General features: G+C 46.3%; 1 protein-coding gene across 2 annotated transcripts in view; it reads right to left on the reverse strand.

Annotated features, from left to right (window-relative positions):
* CEPT1 (choline/ethanolamine phosphotransferase 1) overlaps positions 1-14607 on the reverse strand; it is a 365449-nt gene that overhangs the window by 307597 nt on the left and 43245 nt on the right. For both annotated transcript variants that reach the window (XM_086923091.1, XM_086923089.1), the window contains exon 2: positions 112-519. In XM_086923091.1, the coding sequence (XP_086779217.1) occupies positions 112-444 (333 nt within the window). In that variant the 5' untranslated portion in view covers positions 445-519. The remainder of the gene's footprint in view (positions 1-111; positions 520-14607) is intronic.

Consider the following 14607-nt stretch of genomic DNA (forward strand, 5'->3'; position numbering starts at 1 on the left):
TCACTAAGCTAAAAATCGATGAAAGGTTACTGCCTTTTATCATTCAATACAGGTGTATGACTGGGAACACGTGTGGCATGTACACATGCAGGTGCTTAAAAACACACTTACCTGCTCTGTTGCTGAGGGGCAGTGGTAAACTAAAATCAGAGTTGTGAAGATATTTATTACAAGTCCAACTATTGTAATGAGGTTTGGCGCAATCCAAGCTGGAACTCTCCCTACTAGCCAATCCCAGAATCCTTGAAATAGGGGTTCGAGCAGCGACCTTCCAGCACTTTGGTATCTGTGTTCTTCCAATCGTTTTAACTGGTGCCGTGAGAGCGGTGGTGTGGGGAGCTCCACCAGCTTGCTCCACACACATCCTGTTCCCGGGACATGAGCACAGCCACTGGGGGGCTCGGAGTGAGGATCCCCAGCACGTCGCCTACGATGGGCACTCATGGATTTTCACGATTCCTGAATATCCACTGAGAATACAGCCCCTGGCACGGTTTACAAGGTTTCATTCAGATCCACCTAGAAAACAGTATCCAAAACATCATTATCTTTGGTCTTGGAACATTCAAAACTTGACTACTCATCGGTTAAGTGGTCAGCTTTACTACCAATACTTACTGTGGAGACATTTAGAGAGAACTTGAAGCCCCATCAGTGTAACATTTTAAATCACAGAAAACATGCGGAAAGGCAACACAAAGGCCACCTTACTACAAAAATTTACATTGGAATCGGTCTCGCATTTGCGAGAGTTGGGGCTATTGGCGTTGACAATGGCTTTTACCTATTTGTTTTGGCTTGGAGTGTAGTGAAGTGTATGGTTTGGCATGGAGTTATATGGGTTGTATTTGCATTATTAGTTGTGGTATGATGTGCAAATATTTGGTATGTTTTTGAGGGAAGTGGTGTGTTGAGGAATTGTGCTGTGTATTTGAAATGTGTTTTTGTGTGGAATTATGCGGTGTTTTGTAAATGTGTGGAGTTGAATTGCGAGGATTTGAGCCAAATTATGCTTATTGGAATTGTGTTGTGGAGTGCATTGATGTGGATTCCTGTGATGTGGCATAGAGTGCATTTATGTGGGGTGTATTTATGCTGTATTTAGGAGAGTGAAATTATGTGCAGGGTAGTTATGTGGAGCTGAGTGGTATTATGTAGAGTGTAATTATGTTGTGTGGTGCAGAACTGAGTGGTATTTAATTGTGGTGTGTGGAATGATGTGGCATGGTTTGCAGTGGTAGTATGTGGCATGGTCTGCAGTGGTAGTATGTGGCATGGTGTGGAATAGTATTTTATGGTGTGGAATTATGTGGCATGTTGCAAAGCTGATTTTTTTTTAATAGTGTAATTATGTGTTTGGGAATAGAGTGGATATATGTGCAGGGTAAATATGGTGCATGGAATGTAGGTTTAAGTGTAATTATGTGCACTGAAGTTATACGGATTTGAATTACGTTTTGAGTAGTGTCATTATTTGGTTGGGAGTGGAATTGTGTGTAGTTTGTTATTGGTTTGGAATTGTGTGGCATGGAGTGCAATTATGTGGTGCAGAAGCGTGTGTAGTTACATTGTGATATATAGGAAACAATGTCCCACTAGGTATCAATAACAGACAGTTTGAAAATTGCATACAGTACGTATTACAGAGAAGGAACACAAGGAGTCTCAGTACATTTGTGAAAAGGTTACTAATCACCAATTTTCATGGAAATGGGAAGCACAGTTAAAAAGCAGCACTGTACATGAAGGACATTCATGGAGCAACCCAAATGGCACTTGGTGACAAGGTGATAAAGTGAAGGTGACGACGCAAGTGAACGTGGTGAACAGCGTGGTCGGCGCAAAGTGATAAAGAACAATCAAACATAGGCTTCACATTGAGTCTACAGAATTAAAATGTTCAAATTCGGCACAGTTATGAGCCTATTGATAATGCGCCGTGAAATCGCACTGCGTTTGTCGACGGCGTTTCGATCCTCTATGATTTGGGATCCTCTTCAGGACAGGGTTGACGTTGATTTGGAGTGCTGCATGGAAAAACAAATGAGTTCAAGAGATCGGGCATGGAAGAACGGTGGCTTAAATAAGGGGCACGAGTGTGAGCCGGGTGATCGGGCCGTTCACGATAAAACAGAGCAGAGCCAGATAATTAAAAGGATCTAACAGTGTTGGCGGTGGCAGGGCACATGCAATTATGGATCATGAGAAGGAAGGTTGGGCTAGGGTGGGGGAAGGGGACAGGGGAGGAAAGGGTAGCTGTGATTGCGCACACTCACTGATGCCTGTGTGATACAGATACAACATACAGCATGGTTTGGTATGCGATATATGCTAAGACTATTATGCATGCCAACTTCAGAGCACACTTGTCACATACAGGACGCGGTCTTACCTCGTTCTTACTTCACCCTCTAACCTGCTCTCTCACACGAGTGTCACCTCTTGACGGGGTCTGTGAATCCCCCTCTACATCCCGTAATACATCACCAGCATGTAATTTACGCATATTATGATGTCCTCGGGAAACAGACATACCATTGACTGTACCCTTCTTTTGTTTCCTCCCCAGTTCCAGGGAGGGCCTCAATGAAGGGTTGATCCTACGACACAATCCAGGGCGTATACTCGATTCCTCCAATCACTGAGGGATCGACAGCAATTATATGAGCACTTTTGGTCCTGATGAATTGCCTTAGAGGCAAGAAACATGTCGACCACACTTCCACTAAGGGTTGAATGAGGCTTGATTACCTAACCCATCACGCCTCAATACCCCTTAATTTTCCTTTTAATAAAGCAGTGAGCCATGCTATTAAAACTTCGCCTAATGGACTCTACTGACTTTTTTTAAACTACACTCACTATTGCACTTTTTTAGGCCCCTCACACTCACACACCCATTGGCAAAGGAATAAAAGAACTCCGCCAAAGTGCAGCACCCCGTGCTGCCCGACGGGCATTGCACCGCCAGCCTGTCGCAGGAGCAGGAAACCAATGATGACGCTGGACGATCATCGGGTGGGATGACAAAAGTCGTTCAACCGGTGACTTGTGTGAGGTATCCTTAATTCCGCAAAGGGTTCACAACATTCACTTTTCCTGTCAAACTCAATGAGAGAGAGGTTAGTTTTAGCCATTTAGTTGGCTTACTCTGGGGAACTCTGTACAACTGCTGTTGCTTACTACCCCTAAGGTTGGCCCTAGGGTGCTGTGTAGGTAAAAGTAAGATACTACAATCCCTAGATTGGGGGGGGAGGGGGTGAGTGAAGGCCACTAGATCACTAGAAACAGATGATCTAAATATTAGTGATACCGCCCCTTCAGCAAAAAGAAAGTAAAAAAATAAGCGACCTGCTGCAGGGAGTCCTCTTACTCGAAATTTGAAGATTCACCTGGGCCAAGGAAGGTGCTGAGGATGGGGCATCATTAAACTGGGACTTTATTTTGGATAAAATTAAACCCGTCATAGCTCAGTGTTTCGACCCTCTGGTGGTTAAACTGTTTGGAGGCAGGGGTTTCAAATCTACTGTAGAAATTAGATACAGTCATTTTCCTGCTAATATAGCCTAACAAGTTGCTTCGGTAAACCATATAGTTGTGGGGCAAAGCCTGCTCAAAGATATTTCTATCTCTTTGTTCCCTCTCTATAGGCAGCAATATAACACAGAGGTCCTCCATATCCAATAGCAATGATGTAGCCGTAACATTGAGTGTGGGTCGGGAAAATGGGATATAGAAGGAATATATTGGGAGGAAAGGGGGAATTATCCAGGATGCTAAAGCTATGCCGGAACTTTATTTACCACCTTCATGCTGCACATACGTTGCCATAATGACAGGGGTTCTAGAACTAATCCCTAACACAGAGTCCATGTTATGGGGTGAATTAGACCTCCTGTAGTGGTCACAGGCCACCAAAACAATCTCTGTCTAAAAGTAATGAACACAGATGTGAAACAAAGGTCTTACGTTGAAGTAGCACTTTTATTCATCAAATCATTAATACAGCAGAGAATATATTCATCAATTCATTATTTTAGAACGATTATTTAAAAGTACAATAGCAATCAGTCAGAAATAGCAACACAAAAATACATATTTGTAATGCTCTACTTCCTAGAAGGCAATGCCTTAAATGAGAAAATTAGCCATCCAAGAATTACAATTCTTAAGGTACATACAAAATGCAATAAAAGGGTGAAATGTCATTATCCTGAGGCACTGCACCAAGGCAGCTTAATTTGAGGGGGAGCTTTTGCAAAACTATGACAAAATAGATGTGAAAACGGTATTGCTATTCTTGCGGTATCTACGTGGGTGTAAGAGAGAAAGTGCATATCGAGGGAGTGGGGGGTCCTGGGGGAGCTGGGCCTCGCTGAGAAGATTGTATGAGAGACACTTTGGGGCATATTCATAGAAAAAGAACAGCTGGGACAGTTTGGTCAATTCAATAGATTCCTTTTATGCTAGCTAGTGGGGGCTTATCAGGGTCTCATGCCTCAGGTGTGGGCCGAATTGGCCTGGGGTAAAAAATAGACCCTGCTACAACCACCTCCCAGATGCAAAACAAAGTCTGCCATTCGTTGTGTGGTAACACGAATTTTAACATTAAGAAGTTTTATGATTTATTGTTTGTTAGGAGGGTTGGGTGGGTGGGCCCTGCTACCAAACATCTGATGGGGGATTATGTGGTGATTAACTGTAAAATACCCTGCATTAGCAAGGCAATTGCTTCAAAGCTTTAACACACCGCTTTCATTGTGGGAGAGCATAGGTATTGTACTTCACGGGTATTTTTATAGGCACCTGCCGTAAGTACTACGGTTGGATGCAGTTTGTCTGCAAGAGTAGTAGGAAAACCCTGTATCCCGACCTGCAGTAAATTTCTTCCCCTGACTAGTTCGGACAAAAATTATGGTCTTTATGATCTTTCCCATATCCACATACCTAAGGAATGGCCCTCGCTAGTATACCTACCCACATGTATTGGGAGTCTAAATCAGTATTCCACATTAAGATTGGTTAGCTGTAACATAGTGGGTATCCGATCCAAGATATCGGACCCGTAGTGCGTAGTGGCTCAATTTTGTACCACAGTATGATGTGACAATGCTAGAGGAAACATAGGCAGAACTCCATTTTGCTGGATGGGTTTGAATGTTTCTGTGTACCAGCTAAAACCGTTCCAGGACAGAGAGCACAGGGTAGGTTAGTTATCATTATCCACATATCCAAGCTATTCAGGGTCATTCCTGTACCTTTAAAACATTGGGGGAGCCAGGTCTTATAGACTGTGGTGTCCAGTAATTTTAGCTGTCTTTGGTGAATTATTATAATTGAGTATGACCCTGGCTGTCAGATTGAGACTATTTGTGTTGCTGTCCATTCTTGAGGCTAGATCCTGCTCTAAAAGAAAATGTTTTAATATCTTATTGGGAGGGGATGTTAACGCCAATTTGGGCAAGAACTCCATTAATCTTGACCCTTTTGTGTGAGGAGTTACATTTCTTTGTCCGTCAGTAGTGAATGAAAGAGGTAGAAGGAGGTGTATTAATGCCCTTGGCCAGACTGATATCCTCAATTTAGGGGTTTTTGTGAGGCAACCATTTAAACTAAAACCAACATTTGTGGGCTGGGGAAAAGAGTCAGTGATTGACTATCTTCATCTCGAGGTCTGTGCAAAAAATTGTATGAGCAGGGGTTGTTGGAAACACCTGCTACAGTGAACATAATTCCATTGAAGTTGATATTATAATACCTACCGGTGGGTGCAGTAAAATTCACCCTGGATTAACCGTTTTGACCACCAATAATTAAGGCCTAAGAATTAAATGGCATAATATTTCTATCCCCGTCCTGTTAAACTCTCTTATTGGAACCAATCCGATTTTGTTAATGGATTGAATGCTTCTAGTAGATACTCCCCCAGATGGTGTTTTGGAGACCTTTCATTCGTTAAACCATCCTGTTAAGCTGATCATGCATTGTCTCTCAGGTGCCAAAGGAACAAAGAAAACCAGATGGTTTGATGATAAATGCAGGACTGCTATTTGGCGATTGAGAGGTTTTAAACACCCAGCTAAGAATTCCAAAATATATTTCCCAACCTAGAGCAATTTATAGGCCGGCCATTAGGGGTTGGAAGCAAATCTTGAAAGAGGAAGTTTGGGATCGATTGATACATACCTGTAATTCTAGTGATGCAAAAGGATTTTGCGAGATATAAACAGTTGTCTCCAAATTTGTCCGATGATAAAAGGTACTAACGTAACCCCTGAACAATGTGTGACACATTTTAAAATGATCTAGTCAGAGGTAACAGTAAAACCTTTGGATTGTACTGAGCTTGTACCAAAGTTCCCATCAGTTATCACCTTTGAGCTGGAGGAAGTAAACCTTACTATTCAGGCAAGCCCTTCTAACAAGGCCCCTGTGCCCAATCAGGTCCCCATGGACCCCTCTTTAAGGTGAACATATCCTCGTGCGCCCCCTTATTAATAAACATTTTAAATTCAACTGTCATAGAGGCCATTCCTAGGTCTTGGCAAAATGCTACTATAGTGCCGGTCTTCAAGAAGCTAAACGATTTAATGACATTCTTAGTCTGGAGCAGTGTTTAAACCTCAACCTGGTGATAGAGAAATATGTCGGGGTTAGAAAAGGGTCCATTTCTTTAGCATTCATAGACTTGAGTAGTGTCTTTGACCAAGTTAACAGGTCAAAGTTGCAGAACTTGCTGGTTGATTTGGGACTGCCACAGGCATTAATTGATTTCCTATGGGCTCTTAAGATGGATGTTGCGGATTCTGTTAGGTATGGTCTGGATGGGGAATGCAGACTTTTTCTGCCTCCGTTGAGGTGTCAGGGAGGGTTGTGTCCTGGCACTTCTTTTATTTCCACTATAAATGGTTTTAACACATTTTTTGCAATGAACAGGAAGGATATGCCTTTTTTGTTCCATCCCATTTCTAAGCAGGTTATGCAGTATTGCTCTCTTGTACTTCAAGCTATCTCGGGGGTTAGTGGACCTGTTAGTTACATTTATAGACAAGATGGATCTTGATCTAAACATTGCCAAAACCCAATATATGTTCTGTGGGAGGCAGCTTTCTAAAGTCCGACCAATAATCAAAGGGAAAGTCATTTCAAGGGAGAGTTCTCTCTCTTTATTTGAGCATCACATTTGATCACCAAAATAAACAGACTCCTTATATGGCCACTAGAAGTTATTGTTTTAATCAAGCAAGAAGTGCTGTTTTTCTCTTCTCAATGATGGGCAGCAACCCAGTTGTTACAAATTTATAATGTCAAATGTTCACCGGTTCCAACATATGGTGCCACCATTTGGGGTTATCTAAATTGTATGTGATCACGAAGGGAGGTAAACTGATTCTGTTGAAAACTACTTGGAGTGGGCACTGCTAGCCCCAGTTTAATTTTATACAAAGAGCTTAACCTGGGGTATGTTGAAGATCATGTAAAACTAGCCCCATTGCCTCTGTGGATAACTGTCTGGAGCGGGGAGCACACCGCTTTCAACAGGGAAGTGATTCAAGATTGCTTGGACTGTGAACATGGTCACGAAATTCCATGGCTGGGTTACATAGAAAAATCTTGCTGTCATATTGGGATTTCCAGATTTGTACCATGCTCTTCAGTTCTTTTCCGGGGCTGCTGCAGGGCGCCCAAACTAACTTTGCGGCATACCGAATCGACCATCTGCTGCCCCTAACGTGAGCATGTAAATGACCTGAGTTTGATCGCCAACCTCCTGCCCTTCTTGTTCCAGTGGCTGCCCCTCCCAACCCCCCGCCCAGAACTACTCCATGGAGCCAGGTCCCTTGTGTTAAGAATTTTTGCATGTCCTGCCATTTTGTGTTAATGCCATTGGTGCCTGTGGCACCGGTCCTCCATCTTGGCGGCTTCAATCAGATTCAACATGCCACTAGACTATGCCCTATGTCGCCTGACTGACCTTTTTCCTGAGTTGACCCCCCACCCCCTTGGGTCTCATACACCCCTCAAATCTTGCTCAGTCACCGTGACACCGGATGTTACGTTTGTTCATTTCTAGCTGGTTTGTTTTGACTTTCACATTGACTTTTGGCTCCCCTGAAGTGCTTTCCCCTTTATCTGTTCTACCTGGCCTGATCTTTTTCCCACCCCTTTTTAGGTCTCGACCTAAAACATTGCTTTAGCAATGCATGTTTGTCTAGAATTCTTGTAAGCAGTACGAAAACTACTAAATCTGCGAATTAGACACAGTTCATGTGATACAGGCGCGTGCACAAACCAGCCACGTGAAACCACCATTGGTCTGTGCCTCGCATCAGACTTCAAAGGTTGCCGCCCCCCCGCCCGCCGCATCAGACTTCAAAGGAATGCGCTCCCGCTCCGGTTATCTTTCTCTTCCTTCATCTCTCTTCTTTTCTATAATCTTGCCTCGCTTCTCCACCTATACAGTGTCTTTCCCTGCTCTCGCGTTGGTCTGGCCGTGCCTTGCGTCTCCAGCACCCTCCTCCCACACCGTGTCTAGGCCCTCTTCAGCAGCCCCTGTGCAGCAGCCACATACCTGGCCCGTGGAGGTCAATAAACTGTAATTGCCGACTTCAAAGGAATGCGCTCCCACACCCCCGCCACAGCAATGACGAGAACTTGTTATTTTATTAACCCATCCCCATGTTTTTCTTCCTTTCCATTAAGTCTTTTCCCGCTTCATTGCACGTAGCTTCCTCTTTTTTCAATCACCTTATATTTTCTTCATTTTATTAACCCATTTCTTCTCCTGTTTCTAACATTCCTCATCCTATCACCCTGTCTCGTCCCATATCGCTTCCTCTTGATTCGCGCTGTCCTTTTATCCTCTTTCTTTCTCTGTCATAAGCTGCACTTTTCCTTTTCCAAAGCCCTGTTTTCACCTCCCACTCGTATCTACCTCCACCGATCCTTTCCTTCTTATATTTTGTATGCAAAACAAAAACACTTTTCCCACAAACAGCACTTTTATCCAGTCTCGCCTCTGACTGTCTTTACATGCTTACACCCCTCTCCAACAGACCACTCACACTGCCCCCCTTTCACACAGACCACACACACTGCCCCCCTTTCACACAGACCACACACACTGCCCCCCTTTCACACAGACCACACACACTGGCTCCCTCGCACACAGACCACGCCACACACTGCTGCACACGCCACACACTGCTGCACACCCCACACACTGCTGCACACCCCACACACTGCTGCACACCCCACACACTGCTGCACCCCACACACTGCTGCACCCCACACACTGCTGCACCCCACACACTGCTGCACACCTCACGACACCACCACATCACTCTGGGGCTCCACCACATCACATCACTCTGGGGCTCCACCACATCACATCACTCTGGGGCTCCACCACATCACATCACTCTGGGGCTCCACCACATCACATCACTCTGGGGCTCCACCACATCACATCACTCTGGGGCTCCACCACATCACATCACTCTGGGGCTCCACCACATCACTCTGGGGCTCCACCACATCACATCACTCTGGGGCTCCACCACATCACTCTGGGGCACCACCACATCACTCTGGGGCACCACCACATCACTCTGGGGCACCACCACATCACTCTGGGGCACCACCACATCACATCACTCTGGGGCTCCACCACATCACATCACTCTGGGGCTCCACCACATCACATCACTCTGGGGCTCCACCACATCACATCACTCTGGGGCTCCACCACATCACATCACTCTGGGGCTCCACCACATCACATCACTCTGGGGCTCCACCACATCACATCACTCTGGGGCTCCACCACATCACATCACTCTGGGGCTCCACCACATCACATCACTCTGGGGCTCCACCACATCACATCACTCTGGGGCTCCACCACATCACATCACTCTGGGGCTCCACCACATCACATCACTCTGGGGCTCCACCACATCACATCACTCTGGGGCTCCACCACATCACATCACTCTGGGGCTCCACCACATCACATCACTCTGGGGCTCCACCACATCACATCACTCTGGGGCTCCACCACATCACATCACTCTGGGGCACCACCACATCACATCACTCTGGGGCTCCACCACATCACATCACTCTGGGGCTCCACCACATCACATCACTCTGGGGCTCCACCACATCACATCACTCTGGGGCTCCACCACATCACATCACTCTGGGGCTCCATCACATCACTCTGGGGCTCCACCACATCACATCACTCTGGGGCTCCACCACATCACATCACTCTGGGGCTCCACCACATCACATCACTCTGGGGCTCCACCACATCACATCACTCTGGGGCTCCACCACATCACATCACTCTGGGGCTCCACCACATCACATCACTCTGGGGCTCCACCACATCACATCACTCTGGGGCTCCACCACATCACATCACTCTGGGGCACCACCACATCACTCTGGGGCACCACCACATCACTCTGGGGCACCACCACATCACTCTGGGGCACCACCACATCACTCTGGGGCACCACCACATCACTCTGGGGCACCACCACATCACTCTGGGGCACCACCACATCACTCTGGGGGCACCACCACATCACTCTGGGGGCACCACCACATCACTCTGGGGGCACCACCACATCACTCTGGGGCACCACCACATCACTCTGGGGCACCACCACATCACTCTGGGGCACCACCACATCACTCTGGGGCACCACCACATCACTCTGGAGCACCACCACATCACTCTGGAGCACCACCACATCACTCTGGGGCACCACCACGTCACTTAGAGGTATCACTCGGGGACACCACAACAGCATCACTCAGCACCACAACAGCATCACTCAGCACCACAACAGCATCACTCAGCACCACAACAGCATCACTCAGCACCACAACAGCATCACTCAGCACCACAACAGCATCACTCAGCACCACAACAGCACTGTCCTTGCTTGCTACCAACAATCATTGCCATAGCCAATAGGAAAGTGTAAGCTATTGGCTTTGTGAATAACAATGCTATTAATTTATATATTTTCAAAGCCAACACATTTAAAAAAATTGTAATTTACAATACCATTAGCTCACACTTTCCTAATGCGAGAACTATTGCATTATAAATGCTTGTCACGTTTCCCCCCTCTACCTTCTACTCCCCATATGACGTGTGTATATGGTATTCTATGCTATAGTAACTCTTGTTACTGTGTAACACTTTTTTTTTCTATGTGAAACTAGGCTTCTGTAACGGATGTCCTTTTGTATCTCGCTAATCCTCATGTAAAGCGCTCTGATACCTCCGGGTCTAGCCAGGACTATAGAAAACACTGCAAATACAATTAAAATAAATACATAAAGAAATGTGCCTCAACTGTGTAGCATGTCCTGGTAGTGACAAACAGCCTATGTGGTTTCTCACTGCTGTGAGGCTGCCCTCTCATAGGTTTGCACTGGGGGATTCCCAGATATGCGCTTCAGTGATAATTTCTGATCCGAGAGGGGTGGCGTGCCATGTTTGGTGTCTTTGGAATAGCAGTGACAAATCCTGCTCATTGGTCAAAGCAGATTTATTATTACTATTTTAGAAATGCCACCTTTAGACGTCGGCATTTCTGTGTGCTTATGCGTCTTTGCGCCCTGCCTGGATGTGTATTGACCGGCTGGTTTTGACTGACAGGAGAGAGGGTATGTGCCTTCACTTGAAACAGTCACAAGGAGGTTGAGGTGTGTCTTGCCTTTCCTGGCTGACTCTGCACTAAGCTGAATAGACCTTGGCTGAATTTAAAGTAGCAGGAGGAGTTTCCTTTGCACCAGAATAGTCCTGTTCTGCATTTGGAGTGGTGGGAGGAGTTGCACCTGCACCTGAATAGGGCTCTGCCTGCCCTCTACAATGCTGTCTCCACTCACCAATGGTGTGTTGGGGCTAGGGCTTACAACATGAATGGGGGTGTTGTGCACTTCAAATATGTGGCTGAAGTGCCCCCAGAACAAAGAATTGGGCACTCTAAGTGCAGCGGCTGTGACCCCTTGAAAATGAGAAGACACTGTGTGGACTTGGAACCAGACTTTGCTGGTTCTGTATGCTGACCCGGAGGATGGCTGTGCTACCAGGGAACTGCCATCTGGGCTTTGCCTTCACTCTCAGGACTCCTGATTTACAGTACCCCCCCTCCCCTCCCCCGACTGCTCAGCCGGTGCCATTTTAGATGTGTGTGTATAGCACAGAAATCCTCGACCTATGCTAACTACATGGTTCAGCGTGATTTCAACCTCCATAGGGACAACCCTAACCGTACCCAGGCCGCTCAGCTAGAAGCCTCTCCTGTTGGAATCAATCTGGTTCAGCTGGCAAAGCTTCCGACTCAAGGCAGGGCATACCCTGGACCTTGTGTTCACTAACCTTTCATCCACGGTCATGGAGGCTCAGAGCCAGTTGGCATAGTCAGATCACCATTTGATCCCTTTTTCTGTCGGTCTGGTCAAAGAAAGACAGCAGATCAGGTCACGTATGGTGCGATAAAGGAACTGGAAAAAAAACACACAGCTGAAAGTTTGGGACCAGTACTCCAGGGGAAACCACCTCTGACCCTAATGTGGATGCCTTGGCTCTCCACATGTGGAACTCTACGGCAATCGATATGGTGGTGCCGCCTAGACTTACAAAAGCGCAGAGGTTAATGCCATTGGCCCCGTAGTTCTCCGATGCCCTTAAACTGGTTAAGAACAGATGTAAACACCATGGACGCCAGTGGAGGACTGATTATAACGAGAGCGTAAAAGTCACATTCAAGACAGCCCTTAAAGATCTACGCAAAAGCATGAAATCAGCTAGAAGAGAATTGATATCTAACTGTATTAAGTCAGCAGAGAACTCAAGTAAGGAGCTATTTAAGGTTGTGGATGCTTTTCTTAAACCTCAAGTACTACAAATTGAAGCTCAAGCTTTCCCCTTACTTTGTGAGAACATCATTGACTTTTTTCGACAATAAAATACGCCCTATTTATAATACTTTCAGGGAAAATGATGCTACGATTAAATCTGACAGGCCCAGGGCAATGATCAACAAGCCATGTTTGGCGAATTCAACCCAGTCACTTTGCAAGACGAGTTTTCCCTGATTCTTAGCTGCAAACCTGGCTCCCCAGAGGACCCTTGCCCCCCTAAACTCTGGAATATAGTGGCCCAGTCGAAAGCCAAGAGGCTGGAACACCTCCCTAATTACTGCCATCTTCCCAGAGTTGTGGAAACACGCTTTGGTGTTACCCCTTAAGAAAAAACTCAATGGAGTGCCTGAGGACCAGAGTAATTATCACCACATTTCCCTTCTGCCATCCCTTGCAAAAATGCTGGAGAAGTGGGTGCAAAGACAGCTGTCCTAATTTGTGGAGGATTCTGGTATCCTGCATGATGCCCAATCAGGGTTTATTTACAACAAGGGGTGGTGAGGGACAGAGTCTCTGAATTAAGCAGAAAGCTCTCACCCAGTCAAGAGATCAGGGCTAGATCCAACACCGTTTTTTAGCTCACTGCACCATCCCAGTTTCAGAACCTGGCTGTATGCAAATTAGTCTGTTCCTGTCCCAGTGCATGATGGGAACAGGGCAAACCAAACTACAAAAGCCAATTCTTACACTGGGAAGGAAACAAGCTCCCGGGGACCGGTTTCTGGCATTACAGCCGTCTTCGGCCCGGTTTGCTTGAATCCTGATGGTGCAATGAGCAAGGGTCTCACATCTGAGAATACCCTTCCACGCTTAGGGTGGACAAAAATATTTACAACAAGGGGTGGTGAGGGACAGAGTCTCTGAATTAAGCAGAAAGCTCTCACCCAGTCAAGAGATCAGGGCTAGATCCAACACCGTTTTTTAGCTCACTGCACCATCCCAGTTTCAGAACCTGGCTGTATGCAAATTAGTCTGTTCCTGTCCCAGTGCATGATGGGAACAGGGCAAACCAAACTACAAAAGCCAATTCTTACACTGGGAAGGAAACAAGCTCCCGGGGACCGGTTTCTGGCATTACAGCCGTCTTCGGCCCGGTTTGCTTGAATCCTGATGGTGCAATGAGCAAGGGTCTCACATCTGAGAATACCCTTCCACGCTTAGGGTGGACAAAAATATTTACAACAAGGGGTGGTGAGGGACAGAGTCTCTGAATTAAGCAGAAAGCTCTCACCCAGTCAAGAGATCAGGGCTAGATCCAACACCGTTTTTTAGCTCACTGCACCATCCCAGTTTCAGAACCTGGCTGTATGCAAATTAGTCTGTTCCTGTCCCAGTGCATGATGGGAACAGGGCAAACCAAACTACAAAAGCCAATTCTTACACTGGGAAGGAAACAAGCTCCCGGGGACCGGTTTCTGGCATTACAGCCGCCTTCGGCCCGGTTTGCTTGAATCCTGATGGTGCAATGAGCAAGGGTCTCACATCTGAGAATACCCTTCCACGCTTAGGGTGGACAAAAATATTTACAACAAGGGGTGGTGAGGGACAGAGTCTCTGAATTAAGCAGAAAGCTCTCACCCAGTCAAGAGATCAGGGCTAGATCCAACACCGTTTTTTAGCTCACTGCACCATCCCAGTTTCAGAACCTGGCTG

This window comes from Lissotriton vulgaris, chromosome 5 (assembly GCF_964263255.1).
Source record: "Lissotriton vulgaris chromosome 5, aLisVul1.2, whole genome shotgun sequence".
NCBI classification, from domain to species: Eukaryota; Metazoa; Chordata; class Amphibia; order Caudata; family Salamandridae; genus Lissotriton; species Lissotriton vulgaris.